General features: G+C 40.2%; 1 protein-coding gene across 1 annotated transcript in view; it reads right to left on the bottom strand.

Moving 5' to 3' along the window:
- Positions 1-13229: 13229 nt before the first annotated feature.
- LOC142465907 (vomeronasal type-2 receptor 26-like) overlaps positions 13230-16415 on the bottom strand; it is a 59043-nt gene continuing 55857 nt past the window's right edge. Inside the window, exons 5-6 of the mRNA XM_075570386.1 lie at positions 15695-15818; positions 13230-14137 (exon numbers count right to left, since the gene is read on the bottom strand). Coding sequence (XP_075426501.1) covers positions 13230-14137; positions 15695-15818 — 1032 coding nt within the window. The remainder of the gene's footprint in view (positions 14138-15694; positions 15819-16415) is intronic.

Below are 16415 nucleotides of genomic sequence, written 5' to 3'. Positions count from 1 at the left end.
TTACTATATTAGCTTCCAGTTATCATATCTTAGTTATTTTCCTCAACTCACTATTCCACATCACTTTATTAGTTTTTCATTTTTCTTATGGGTTTTTATTTAATTTTCTTTACATGACTTTAATATATTCTGTTTATTATATTTGTCTGTCATTGTTCTCTATGTATTCTTACTCTCTGTATTGTTATCTGATTGCATTGGGGTGTAAAAGCTGTAAAAATGTTACAACAAAGATTCAGTTATCAAATGAGTTTATTTCAGGTGCACACAGCGGAGACAGCTTCAAAACAAAAAGCTCTCCCCCAGATAACACAGTGTGCCATATATTTATACACTAAAACCTAAAGCTCCACCCCTTTATGGGGGGTGGGCTTGCACGTCACTAAATATTACCTCATTTTGTAATACATAACAATACTAAAGCTGATGTCATTTTGTAATACATAATAAATATATGTAAGCTAAAAATCATTATGGGGTTAAATGTGATGTCAGTTCTGCCACTTGGCACATTGTATGAGAAACTGAGCTTATCTTAGACTACTAACAAGGCTTTCTCATAACTTCTGGCCTGTTTACACTTTCATTTGGAGCTGATTGGATGAGGAAAGATCAATAAAGTCAGCTAGGAGCGAAAACATTCCATTCTCTCTTTCACACAGATTTCTTCACATAGAAAGATGACATTAAAACTCACAAAGACAAGACAAGATGGCGGACTAAAATAATCAAACAAAATGGCTTCTTTAACCCTCATGCTGTTACGTCAGACCCCATAATGTCTCAACTTCGTCAGTCCCTCCTCTTATTCTTTAAAACATTGTTTTTTTGAGAATTATTGGTATGATTTTAGTCCAGAAACACGTTGGAAGGCACAGGGGTGCTCCATCATCTCATAATGCTGCTTGAGGGTATAGGACAGTGCACGAGGGTGCCTGCCATATGTAGTCATAGTCTCGTATGGCGTTGCGGCCAAATTCTTTTCCAGAGTTAGAACACTGTACTTGGCATCTTCATTCTTCAAGGGACTGCTGTAAATTGGTTCTGCAAACAATGGCATCATGTCTGCAGAGGGGGTAGCACATTTGTGGATCATGCCTTTGACAAACATAACACAAACATAGAAGACAACGAGTATCACAATCACACACATTACCGCATTCAAAAATGTTGCTCCTAGTGTTCCTACCAATCCACCCAGCCCCAAAGGGTCCCAGTCTGTGTCACCTTCCTTCCTAAATCTTTCTTGAATTTCTTCTATCTTATCTAACTCATGCCGTACCTTGCCACTCTGATCTTGGATGAAAACAAAACATTGTTCTTTAACTAGGGCACATAAACCTCCTGTTGATGCTAAAATGTAATCTAAAGCCATTCTGTTTTGTAAGGCCATAAGCCTGATCTGGACCTGTTCTTGGTTTAGTGATGCAATAGCTGTAGTGGTGAGATTGAGGACATCATCTAACACATCTGTTAATGTATTAAGCCTGTCATATTGTAACCCAACTCCTACATTTGGGACTAAACTAGCACAAAATTGTTCTTTCCATAAAGTACTTTTGAGCCCTGAAATATTTGGTGTTTTTCTCTTGTTTCTGGTTGTTGGAGGCACTTGATCCATAAATGATTGGTGTTGCTAGTGTGTAAAAATGGATACAAAAATGCTAAAAACCTAATTTTAGGCATGTGACCTTTCTGCTGCTTGCTAAAGAAAATGGCATCTATCTCTACCATCATATATTTTGAGAATTTGCACAACATTCTATTACTGAGAGTTGAAGGGGGTTGGTGTCAGTGGAAGTGAATGCATGATCATCACTCCTGCACGCATTATATACATCATTCACTCAGAAAAACAGAACAAAAAAATGTCTGCTATGGTCAAAAATGGCTGACTTATGATCCTTTCCTTGTGGCTGACACATGCCCCTGGGTGACCCCCTCCTCTCAGTGGGGGTGCAACACACTTCTGGATCAAAGTTTTGCTGCACATGACACATACATAGAGAGTGATGAGTACTGTCAAAACACATACTAGAGCATTCACAAGTCTCACTTCCAGGGAACCAATGAACTTTGTGATGTTTGTGGGTGAGATGGTGAATTAGTGTAGTGTTACCTTGACCATGGTGATAGATATCAGCGATGTATAAGGAACACAGGCAGATGAGTATTGTTGACAAAGCTCTGTAGAGCATCATCATGACAAGCCTGTCATCTCTCTGTGGGTTATACCTTTGCAGACCCAATGGTGCATACATCTTAAAATTCTAACTTAAACACACTATAAAAATTAAAATATTGAAAAAATGAAATGTTCTGATAAGATCAGGCCTCAGCCTGGTGTCTTATTTTCCTCGTTGGTTAACGGTCAAAGTTTATGTCTCGTCAAAACGTTAACTTGATGCGGCTGTGCTTTAGATGACTCTGGTCTTTGGTGGAGCTGAAATGAGCCACGTGGATCCAGGAAGAAATCTCTGACACTTTAATTGCTGTATTGGTGGTTAGTATCGGCCTTTTCATCTGGGATGAAGAGCATGCTTGTGTAGGAACTACTTGACCTTTAACTCTGTGAGACTCAAAAAATATATTAGTGGCATACAATACTTATTAATTGTTTTATTACCAATAGATGGTCCTTAACTTGTTCCTTTGAACCACTGATAGTCATAAGTCATCCCATAAGTGTCTCATTGGGAGATAATTTATACCTAGGAATAAATTCTTGTGTCGATGTGTTTACTACTGTCTTAACATCCGCATATAGACAGAGGTATCTCCTATTAATGCTCCTCATATTTAAAACTAAGCAGCTAATGTGGACTTGACTGTACTACAATCTAAGTTCCTAAGACTTTGGGCCTCAGCCATTGTCAAACCAATTGCTTCCATAATCAACTCTATCCTTTCTGCAGGCCATATCCCTAAGACCTGGAAAACTACCAGAGCTGTCCCAATCTTCAAAAGTGGGGACAAAAACACTGTCTCAAACTACAGACCAATCTCTTCTCTCCATACACACTTGCTCTCATTCATGCCTCACTGTCATCTCCTCCGATGCAAATGGTATTAACCTTTTCATTAAATACTAACTAACCTTAAAACTTGTCCCACAAATCAAGCATCCCAATAGCCTGCACTCATGGCTATTATTCCACACACAGTCACTCCTACCACACCCATTGTGGCCAAGCACTGCCATCCACAGCACTTATTCCCTCACCTGCTATCTCTGTAAATTCCACTCAAACCTTAGATTGTAAGCTCTTAAGGGCAGGGATTTCCTTTCCTATTGTCTGATTTTGCTGCACTTACTATTCTATTCTTTGTGAAGTGCTGAGTACATTTTTGACGCTATATATAAATAAAGTCATACACTACAATACAATACTATCCAAAGTCATGGACAAAAATGTGTTTACTCCCAATTAAACAATTACTATACTAAGACAAATGCCCCTAGCCAATTCCAGTCTGGCCTCCACCCCAAACACTCCCTTGTAACTATTCTGCTAAAAATGTGAAATGCCTTGCATATAATGTATACCCTGCTCACTTATGTAACTGCATTTGCAACTATGTATCACCTGTCCTTTAACTCTATACCTAGAACATATCCAAAAAACGTGAGGTGACTCCCAATGCACCACTTCGTGGCAAAACATTCTACAAATAAATAATAAATGAGCACCTAGGATGTTGTTTGCTTAATCAGCAGAATTAGAATTATATATTATACAGTGATTTTACCAGTAACTACTGCTTATAATAAAATAGAACACCTATGGAAAAAATAAATGGTTAAAAGTTATAAAATACATCACATATTCAGATAATAGTCAAATGCTTTTGTATAGGACTTCACATTAAATTTCTTGTAATATAATCTCTTTGCACAGTGCCGAACACACTGACAGCGTTATTTTTTTTAAAGATACTCAGAGAAAAATTTCAGAGCTTGTTTATCTTGGGCAATTAGCCAGCCCGGGCGTTTCGCCAAAAAGACCTTGAGAGTGCCGAGCAGATAACAAAACAGCTTCTCAGTCTTCTAAATATTAATTACTGAATTGAAACTTCCGCTCAAAGTTAAAAATGGAGCTCTCTCCACAGCAATAAAAACGAAAAAATTTATGGCCTCTCAAAAAATAAAAATATGGCCTCTTAAAAATAAAAATGTGGCCTCTCAAAAATAAAAATATGGACTCTCAAAAATAAAAATATGGGTTCTCAAAAATAAAAATATGGCCTCTCAAACATAAAAATATGGCCTCTCAAAAATAAAAATGGGACAATTAACTAAACTGAGGTTAGATACACATCATATATAATTTAAACAATACGTGTGAGCTTAAAATATTTCCAACATATCCTTATCCTATAGAAATGCAATTGACATGTTTTTACTGGTTTACACATACAGAAACCACAATACAGACACACAAAGAACATAGACACAAACTTTTCTCCTACACAGCTAATCAACTTCTCATAAATAACCTGCTTTTAAAACTAAATTTTTTTTTATGCTCCGGAGCTTTTGAGTTAACTTTTCGTATATCTTTTGCACATTCCTTTTGGAGAAAAGGGGGGGTTTTGTCGCGGTCTGTGCTGCTGTCATTCTGATTCTCTTTCTAGTTGCCATTAGAACAGAAGGAAAAATAATATTTTCTGGTTTAAAAGACCTATTCGTGTGGCCAGTATGAACAAACCTTTTAAATTCCATTCTTTTTCTTCTATTCTCTCTCTTAGGGCAGCTCTGCAATTACTGGCAACATGTCCTACCTTTTTACACTTATAACACTTTCTGTCCCTTCCAAACAATATACACAGTCTCTAATTGTATGCCAATTTCATAAAAATAACCCTCAATACCTACTTCCTCAACACCATCATATGCCTTGAATATCTATCGGCAAATTCACTTGCTATTTCTTTCCTATTCACTTTCTATTTCACTTGTTATTATATTAACTTCTGTCCTGGCAATGGTTAAAATAAATGCAGCGTGACCCTCCTGTCCCTCAACAGAATTCTTTTGCCCCTTATTAACGTAAGGTATGTTTCCCTGCTTATCAATCCCACAGAAAAAGACCCCTCTTTCATTTAAACATCTGCGCAAATTGTTGATAATAGTACAAACAGTGCCATTCACTGGCCAACAAAATATATTTATATTGTCTCTTTTCGTTCTCTGTATTCATTCTTTATTATTTTTGTCTGCAGACACACAATCCTTTGAGAATTTTTGTTTTCCCATTATTCCCCTGTTACAGCAATCAAATGTAATTGACCTGTACAATACTCCTGATACAATAATCAAATTTAATTGACCTGTACAATACTCCTGATACAAAAATCAAATTTAATTGACCTGTACTATACTCCTGATACAATAATACAATTTAATTGACCTGTACTATTTAGCGTTACAATAATCAGCGCAAGCTGATTGCGTACAACTCTTTTGGCGTGTTATTGTTCTGAATAGTGTAAATATGCAAATAAGGACCTGTCACGAGACTGTTCCCCAATCACATTTTTTCACCATAACTATACCAAAGAAAAACTCGAATCACTTCAGCGGGTCCAACCCAGTCCTGATAAACCTTATACTTTTATAACATGGATACAGATAAGACCTTCTAAATAGATATCCATGAATAACTCACTTGGTATGTTAATGACAAGACAGAGCAAATGTACAATCAGGGACCCGTCCTGCTCAGACAACAAAAATATTTATCACAACCCAGACCGGTCTGAAAACAATCCCTTAAGAATACAAATACTCCCTCTCTTCACCAAAATCACCAAAGCTTTTAACGGGACTCTTACCTTAGGCCCTAACATCTCTTAACAACTCTTACACTTTAAAATGAATACAGGAACAGAGAATAATAAACTCACTTGATAAAGCTGGTTTCCGTCACTCAGAGAAACACCCTTTAAGGACCAGCTCTCTACACAGCACTCAAACAATTTTAAACTCAGGCTTTCCTCAAAAGGTGCCATTTACCATAATTCTTATGAGTGCTCAGGTTTGAGTGTCCAAGGAGAGGCCTGTCCAGGTGCTCTGCATCCGAGATATTGGAAACCATCCTCTGCTACCATATGTAAAAGCTGTAAAAATGTTACAACAAAGATTCAGTTATCAAATGAGTTTATTTCAGGTGCACACAGTGGAGACAGCTTCAAAACAAAAAGCTCTCCCCCAGATAACACGGTGTGCCAAATATTTATACCCTAAAACCTAAAGCTCCACCCCTTTATGGGGGGGCTTGCACGTCACTAAATATTACCTCATTTTGTAATACATAACAATACTAAAGCCGATGTCATTTTGTAATACATAATAAATGTATGTAAGCTAAAAATCATTATGGGGTTAAATGGGATGTCAGTTCTGCCACTTGGCACATTGTATGAGAAACTGACCTTATTTTAGACTACTAATGAGGCTTTCTCATAACTTCTGGCCTGTTTACACTTTCATTTGGAGCTGATTGGATGAGGAAAGATCAATAAAGTCAGCTAGGAGCGAAAACATTCCATTCTCTCTTTCACACAGATTTCTTCACATAGAAAGATGACATTAAAACTCACAAAGACAAGACAAGATGGTGGACTAAAATAGTCAAACAAAATGGCTTCTTTGACCCTCATGCTGTTACGTCAGACCCCCTAATGTCTCAACTTCATCAGGGGTCACCATTATAATGCTGTATTATGTATTATTTGTGAGACTTTTACCCTTCTCGGTCAGTCTAACACGTTCTGTCACTTTATTGCTTGATTGTAGCAGACTACTGATTGCACAGTCTGTGTGTACTGTTGCTTAGCAACAGGGGGTATTTAAACCCATGCTACGCTTTAGCCAACCACCTCCTGATGAAGTCACGTAAGTGATGAAATGCACAGGGTTACGTGCAACGACGCCCTGAGCTGGCTGATACGGAGGTGAACACTCTGGGTGGTGGACACTAAATGAACCTTCTGGCAAATCTTTTCCCTCAGTAGAGACCTCACAGGCGTGTTCTGTGTGTGACCCGATACCTCTGCGGGCACCATTGTCACTGCTGGTGAGGAAAAAAGCCTGAACTGTGTGGGACCTGCCTCGCTGACCTCCCCTGTGTCTGTGAGCTTGTTGACTTGTGCAGTAGAGTAAAACACTTACATATGTGATCATTCCTGCTTCACTTGTGATGGAAAGTCCATAGGACGGTTTTATTTTTGATGAAATAATTTTTATACAACATTACGATTTGGAGCTTGTGCATCTTGTTCTTTTTCAGATAATGTTAATTTTGGTTAACGTTGCGTTAAATTGTCTAAGGGAGCTTCATGCATCTTAGTGTTAGTGTGTCGTCATTGCAGCCACATACACAGGTTACAAGTGTAACCACACAAGAGATAGCTATAAATCTATATAGAATACAAATGAATTTACAGTACATTGTAAACATTTATACTTTAAGTATAGTTTATTTCTTTATTTCCAAGTGCTCACAGACTATTGATAAAGCTGTACCTGAATAAATCACTGTAACGGGAGACCAGGACTAACACACCAGGAATCAACTCGCCAGACAGAACTACAGAGTTAATAAAAGTGAATTTATTGGAAAATAATATCCACGACTGTCAAAGACATGAGACATACACTCACCCACTGGGATAACTGGGAAATACCCTGCAGGCCTAGGCGCGGGTAGCTTCGTGAGGAGACTTTCCCCGTTCTGCTCCTATGCAGTGTCTACAGGAACTTGACTTCAGGCTCGGAACCGGCACTGGAACCCACTCTAAGGTAGACACCGGCACAAATGCCTAAGTCTCTGACGGGAATTCTAACCTGGAACTCTACATAACAGGGACCTCCCAACCTCTTATACCCCATGGCACAACATGGATATATTTAGGCAGGGACATTGGCAGGTGCGTCCAATATTATTTAGCCCCCTGATTGGTGGGCTAACTGCAACATAACTTTGGTTACATAAAAAGAGTTACATGGAAAAGGTCAACCTGAACTAGCAACATTTCTCCTGAGTACAGGGTTAACCCCTAGTCCCTGAAGTGCTGGAACCGGGCTGCTCAACACCTAGATATATTCATACAGTAGTGTGGACAGGTAGGGGTAAAGGCAGGCTTATCCTTTATTCAAAGGACCCAAATCTACCCGTATCGGCACAACCACTTCTAGAGAAAATGATCAACAGGATTTTTATTAGGTTCAGCTTCAACTTAAACTTCTCATGTCAAAAAAAGGTAATGGGGACACGTTATAAATAAAAGTTACTTTAACCTCCCATTTACAGGCAAATATCGCAGATGTACATGACCTATAAATCAAAATATTTAAAGCAAACAATTGTAACACAACGTCATTGGTTTAACAGGATCAATTTCTCTTGGTTGAGTAACAGTTGCAGTAAATTGCATTAAAATACATTTCTGTCCTGCTAAATATCCTTATTGATGTTGATGTTTGCCTACAAACTTGGAACTCCAAAGTGATAATGTTTTGATTTCCCCCCGTCTTTCTTTGTTCTGTACCCCAAAATGAAAATCTTAATAAAAAATCTGTGAAAAAAACAAAATACATTTCCAGGGACAGGACTCTTGGACGGGGCATCACCCGCTCCAAGCCAACCCCGGACTACTGGAACAGAGTTCGGAAACCTAAAGGAAAAGATCTCGACGGAAGGACGATCTCGTCAAGACGTCGAGAAAGTATATGCTGTGAAAGGTGTTATGTGTTGTCTATGTCCCCCCCGGTTTCCCCTTTTGTGTGCCCCTCCCTTTTTTTCCCCCCAGGCGAGAGAGTGCCGAACCAGAATAAGTGGAAGAAACACCGCTCCAGAAGTAAGCCCCACAACCAAGGGCATAGTGAGGCATCACAACGAGAGACGGAAAGAAGAATAGAGTTCGGGCCCAGAGAATCAGCAGCTCCATCATCTCACTCCTTCAAATGAATAAAGAACTCAGGCTCGTATCACACAACACTAAGGGGTTCAATAATCCGACCAAACGCAGGATCGCCTTCAGGGATTATAAGCGTAAAGGGGCAGAAATCCTGTTCCTACAAGAAACCCACTTTTCCAAAGATAATTTCCCCAAATTCTTAGATAGAGACTTCCCGACGTACTTCTTGTCCTCCGCAAAGGTCAAGAAAAGAGGGGTAGCTATACTAATTCACAGAGGAATACCGTTCTTACATGACAGGACCTTTATAGATAAGGAGGGACGTTACCTTATAGTGAGAGGGACAATTCAAGGGTTTCCAATTACCTTAGCAACAATCTACGCCCCGAACGAGATAGCTCCGGGTTTTTTTTCTTCCTTCTTTGGAAAACTCAGCAGAGTAGCCAGAGGCAATATCATTGTCGCGGGGGATCTGAATAGAACGTTACGGGAAGACCTTGACAGATGTACAGCTACTAAAAATACACACAGACCCGACGTACTAACACTCAAACAGGGAATACGCGACTGTCAGCTACTCGATATCTGGAGAGAACAACATCAGAGACAGAAAGAATACACCTTCTACTCACACCCACACGACACATATAGTAGGATAGATTACTTCCTTGTATCTAACAGAATGGTCCCTGGGGTCTCTCATACCGAGATCCATGATATTTCATGGTCTGACCATGCATCTATAGAGCTGCGATGCACACTAATCCCACTAGACAGACCCAGAGCGAACTGGAAACTAAACGAAATTCTGCTGAAAATCCCAGCTCTACAGCTAGAAATTGAGCAAAAAATTTCACAATATTTTGAGGAAAATGAGGGGAGCGTGGCCACACACTCTACACTGTGGGAGGCCCATAAGGCTACCCTCAGGGGGGTCATTATGAACCTGGCCGCTAGACGAAAAAAGGAAAGAGAGAGTAAAATCTTGAAGCTAGAGGACCAGCTAGCGAAGCTTTCCTCTCTTCACAAAAAAGACAAAAAAGCCCACACATTGACTCAAATACTAGCCACCAAAACAAGTCTTAACCTCCTCCTCTCCGCCCAGGCTGAGAAGGAATTGGCCTGGTCTAAGCGGAAATTTTTTGAAAAAGCCAACAAGCCTGACACACTACTTGCCAATAAGCTAAAAAATAAGCCCCCAAATAACCACATTCACGCGATTCGGAACCAAAATGGGGACCTTACATCCATCCCAGCAAACATTGCGGGAGAATTTAAAAAATATTACGAAGCACTATATAACGGAGATAAGGTGACCCATAACCCCAAAACAAAAGAAGACCTTAAGACCTTCTTGAAAGAGGCACATTTACCCAGTCTGAAGAGAGGCGATAGGGAGGCACTCCAGTCGGATTTCACGATGGAGGAACTCTCTGGGGTCATAAAAGCGCTAAAACCAGCTAAAGCCCCAGGGCCAGATGGCTTCTCGAATTTATATTATAAGAAATATTTAAAAATCCTAGCTCCTCATATGTTGAAGCTATTCAACGAAATCTTAGCAGGGGCCTCATTCCCAGCACAAATGCTCCAAGCTTCAATAACAGTGATCCATAAACCCGGAAAGGACCCGGCAGACTGTAAGAGCTACCGGCCCATTTCACTGATTAATTCAGACCTCAAAATATATTCTAAACTTATAGCCAACAGGGTGGGTAGCGTTCTTCCCGGGTTAATACACACAGATCAAGTAGGGTTTATCGGAGGTAGACAAGCGGCAGATAACACCAGGAGAATCATTGACCTAATTGATCTGGCCCAAAAAAGAAAAATTCACTCCATGGTGTTAAGTCTAGACGCTGAGAAAGCCTTCGATAGAATAGACTGGCCCTACTTAGCGGAAACACTAAGAGCATTTGGCTTTGAAGGACGCCTCCTGCAGGCCATCTTGGCGCTATACAAAAACCCCACGGCAAGAGTGAGATATCAAGGGTCCCCATCAGAACAATTCGAAATTAAAAGCGGAACTCGTCAGGGATGCCCGCTGTCACCTTTATTGTTCGCTTTATGTATTGAGCCTTTGGCGGCACATATCAGAAATAGCCCAGATATCTCTGGTATCCCACTGGGAGACCAAATGCACAAAGCCGCTCTTTATGCGGATGATGTCATACTCACACTAACCAAACCCCTCACCTCTCTCCCTAATGTATTTAACATACTGGGTAAATTCAACCAAATTTCGGGATTTAAAATCAATCAGTCCAAATCTGAAGCCCTCAATATTAATTTACCAAAAGAAGTCGAAAAACTGATTGACCTCAATTTTCAATTCAAATGGCAACCCTCCGCCATCAAATATTTAGGGGTGTATCTCACAAGGGAGTACAAAACACTATATAATGCAAATTTCCCCAAGATCATAAAGACGCTGGGGGAGGATCTACGAACCTGGATGAAAGGGAGCATATCATGGATTGGGAGGATACATAGCGTGAAAATGAATCTCCTCCCAAAGATGTTATATCTCTTCCAGAGCCTCCCTATTCCTTTAGTACAGGCAGACATCCTCTCCCTCCAGTCAAAAATTATGAAATTTATCTGGAACGGGAAAAACCCAAGAATCAAGAAAGGAATATTAAAACGTCCTACAACAGGCGGAGGATTAGCGGTGCCCTGCTTGTTGGCCTACTATAAAGCAGCCCAATTAGGGCAGATTTTCCAATGGCACACAGACCCAAGCTTACGGAGATGGGTCGAATTGGAGAAAAGTTGTTGTGCACCAATTGAACTCCACAATTTAATCTGGCTACCCAATACCGGGGTACGCAAGATGAACAACCTAACACAGACCATGGTCAATTCGTTAAAAGTCTGGGGGGCCACGAAATTCAAATATAATCTGACCACCAAAACATCGCTAATGACACCAATAGTGGGTAACGCAGATTTCGCTCCGGGCCTGAATAGCAAAAACTTTCTAAAATGGACACAAAATGGATTGTCCCGACTACTAGATCTGGAGAGCAGAAAGACCATACAATCATTTGAGCAAATTAAATCCTCTAAGAATATCCCAAACAGCGAATTTTTTAGGTACCTCCAGATCAGAAATTTCTACAATAAGACGCCAATTCGACCGGCGCGAACAAATTTTGAGCAGCTGTGTTCTAGAGCTACGGACACAAGGGGACTCACATCTAGAATGTACAGGGAAGTGGTCTGTCAGAAGTCGCCTCTAGACAACAGACTGAGTTATATGAGACACTGGGAATCCGATCTAGGCGAGACTTTAGAGGACGATGAATGGGACGAAATTATTAAGGCGGCAGCAAAAAGCTCAATCTGCACCACATTAAAGGAGAACGCATATAAAGTCCTTATGAGATGGTACTACACTCCGACGCGCCTAGCGAAATTTGTAAAAGGCTACTCCCCTCTCTGCCCTAAACAGTGTGGGGAGCCTGCAGATCTCCGACATATGCTGTGGTCTTGCACTAAAGTGGCCCCTATTTGGGAACAAATCAGAGACTGGATTCAGCGGATTCACGATTTAGAGATCCCCTTGGACCCGTGGCTGTTCCTCTTGGGCAGGCGGATCCAGGGTATATCGAATGCGTCGCATAAATTAATCGCGCATTTCGCCACTGCCACAAGATGCGAGATCGCAGCACTATGGAAACAGCAGGAGGTACCAATTATCCCAAAGATCAAAAACAGAATTTGGCACGTCTGCCGGATGGAACAATTAACGAGTTTAGTTAATGACACCGGCACAAACTTTCTAAAAGTCTGGGATCCATGGTTGACCCAGGCAGACATCCCCGGAGTGGAGGCCACCTCAATCCTGCACTAATTAAAATAAATGCGTTCTCCTTTGAGGTCAGATTAGACAAAAAGACATAGTGACGCGCGGAGAACAGACCTTTACACGGCCCCAAGATAAGATAACTCTAATACTAAAAAGAACCCATAGGAGGACCCGCCACATATAAACTCCTTGGTTTTGGCCTATCATTAGGGCCGAGACACAAAGAAAAAGACACGATTTTGCCTGGCCATCCACCCCCCCCCTCCCCCACCCTCTTCCCCTGTTTCCCTGTCTAGTTTGTCTAGTCCTGTATGTACAGCCTCAAATGGTTGAGTCTCAGAGGCAATATGTTATATGTTTACTAAATTTGGAAAGACGATAATGGGCTGTGGAATAATGGCTGTATATGTATTTTTCCAATAAAAAATTTAAAGTTGAAAAAAAAAAAAAATACATTTCCATTACTACCTTTCAACACATATAAGTAGCAGCAATAATTTTAGATGTTAGCCTTTCTAAATAAATAACTTTTTGTGTTTAAATCCGGTCTCAGCAACATAATGTAGCACTTTGGAAAGAATATACAGGACAAAATTCCTGCACTTGATGATAATATGGCAAAAATCTCTACAATAACCATGTTCTTCCCCATAACACTCAAATATGCTGGTATAACAGAGACCCACACACTGCAGAACACCAGCATGCTGAAGGTGATGTACTTGGCTTCATTAAAACTGTCAGGTAATTTCCTAGCGAGGAAAGCTACAATGAAACTCGCAGCTGCAAGGAATCCCAGGTAACCCAGGACAGTGTAAAAGGCAACAACAGAGCCTTCATTACACTGAATAATGATCTTTCCAGGATAAGAGTGTGTGTTAAGCTCCTGGAAGGGGGGAGAAATAGCCAACCAACTAACACTAATTAAAACTTGAATAAACGAACAAATAAAGACCACACAGTTGGATATTTTGACTCCCATCCATTTTTTCCAGGTGTTACCAGGTTTGGTGGCTTTGAAAGCAATGCAAACCATGATAGTCTTGGCCAGCACAGAAGAGACCGCTATGGAGAAGATAATTCCAAAAGAGGTTTGTCTCAGCATGCAGGTTATATCCACAGGACGACCAAGGAACAAGAACACACAGAGGAAGCTCAGCATGATGGAGACGAGGAGGATTAAACTGAGGTTGTGATTATTGGCTTTGACAATGGGAGTGTCCCGGAGTAAAATGAAGATGCGCAAGATAATAGCAGTTATAATAGAAAATAAAACAGAAATAACAGAGAAGATCGCAGCTTTCGGATCCCTTTTGTAGGATAGAAATTCAGTGCTTTTCAGAACACATTTGTTCTTCTTCTCATTTGGCCACTGATCATCTGGACACTTCTGGCAAGATTCACTGTCTGTTGTAAAAGGTAAAAAAGGAGGAACGTTAAAATGCATCTGTAATATTATTATATAAAAAATTTGGGATGACCATCGGGCCTCGGATTTATCTTTATGGGTTGTTTTTTTATAGTTGGGCATTGTCCATTGGATTTCCTCCGAGAGACTTCAGCCCTGAAGATGAGAATGGCCATAATTCTCAGTGGGGTAAGTAGCACAATTTTTTTTACAGGTCATCATTTATTGCCAATGTGTGTATCTACTGTAGGTCCCCATTAAGAAGGTATAGGTAGCCCCAGTGATAATCAATGGCTTTATGGTTGCAATGCATTTTTTAATACAGTACATCTTTTTTCTTATTTGGATTGGCCAAAATTAACATTTGACTAATATGACTATTGGTCATTAGTCTAGAGGGGTGCGGGATTTAGGTTTGTTGGGGGGGGGGGGGGGTCTGGGAGTATATGCCACAAGGGTGATGGTAGAGGTTAACCCCTTAATTGCCTTAATGGTAAAACTTTGCTAGCCATTGAGATAGCGAAGGGGGTAGGTAGTATAGTTGAATATTAATATATTTGTAGGTGATAAAAAAATAGTTATACATATCTGAACTGGATATATAGAATTTAGTCATTTTGATGCCTATCTCGATATTTTTAAAGTCGTGGTAAAGAATAATGGTGTTGCAACGTTGATGTATTGCACCATAAAAATAATACATTTATTTGGCAAATAATACCGAATGTTGATGTATCCAGGCTATAGTGCTCCTAAGTGTTAACCCCTTAGGCTTTGAATACATGCCCCGCATCTCGTACTACTGACGATATCGTTGTTTTCTTCCTCTAATCTCTATGCTGTGGAGAAAATACAAAGGACACAGTGTAGCATTGGTAGTGTAGGAACCTGATGATGGTGTAGGATCCTGATGAGGGGGAAGGACCCTGATGAGGGGATAGGAACATGATGAGGGGGTATGACCCTGATGAGGGGTAAGGAACCTGATGAGAGGGTAGGAACCTGATGAGGGGGTAGGACCCTGATGAGGGGGTAGAAACCTGATGAGGGGGTAGGAACCTGATGAGGGGGTACGAACCTGATGAGGGGGCAGGAACCTGATGAGGGGGATGGTACCTTCACGTTGTTGAAGATTTGACAAATGTGGGCCAAAATATTGAACTAAATGACCCATACTTATGAGAAGAAAAAAACCCATATAGACATTAACGAAATAATTTGACATATTGGATGTGCATTGGGGCTCCTTTTTCTACCTTGGCCACAACATATGAACAAGTTGCTTTCTTCAAAATGAATACTATTTTACAACTACAGATGCAGCGGACATTATTGCAACCCATAGTGCACTTCAGCGGGACATACATGATGTGCCATTGGAAGAAGTGGCCATTGTTTTGAATCAGTGGCACGTGAGCAGGAGGTGGGGCTGTGGCACCATTAAACCTACGGATGTGCACCACAGTTTGCAATACCACTTGCTACATCTGTATATTCTACAGGAGGACCAGCTGCGTCTCCCCATGCAGTATTAAGTACATAGAAAGCTTGTGCACCAGATTGATTGGAAATCTCTCCCATTGAGCATCTTATGCAGTCATAGCAGCAGGCTGGCTGTCCTCTCCGCGAGACTTTTCTATAGCCAGGAAAGCAGTTTTCCGAACATTGAGAGCGAGGAATCTATAACAAATGTGAAAATAAACAAATGTTTTGCAAATACAATTATATGATCAGAATATATTCCCAAATGCACAAGTCGATACTTATCTGTCTGTGTGTTTAGGAGCCTGTGCGAACAGCATCCTCTTCATTTAAAAATAACCAATGGGTTTGTGTTGGTATTTATCATTATTTTTTTAGTAACAGAATCATGACTATATTTGAAGATGTGAATGAAGGAATATACCTATGTTAGAACCCATCTAGCTATTACATTTGTCTTGTCTAAGTATATATTTTTCCTGTGGGTAGGAAATTAAATTGCACAGCCTAATGAATTTTAAGATTTACGATTGTATCTGCTATGATCTCAAGAGTCAGATCTATTCTTTGCTTTTCAGACATGTACAGTACTATCCACAAATATATACAGAAAAGGACTGCGCTTGGGTATGGTGTGACAGCAATAGTATAATAATAAATGATCAGAAAATGTATAAATATATAAAAATCCTAAATGACAATAATAATATTTAACTGTGCAATCAATACGTTCACCAAATGCATATATAGTTATAAAAAGATGTGCTGTGGACCCAATAACAAACTTTTGTCACA

The sequence above is a fragment of the Ascaphus truei genome, chromosome 1, assembly GCF_040206685.1.
Source record: "Ascaphus truei isolate aAscTru1 chromosome 1, aAscTru1.hap1, whole genome shotgun sequence".
NCBI lineage: Eukaryota > Metazoa > Chordata > Amphibia > Anura > Ascaphidae > Ascaphus > Ascaphus truei.
This window is presented reverse-complemented; position numbering and strand designations above follow the sequence as displayed.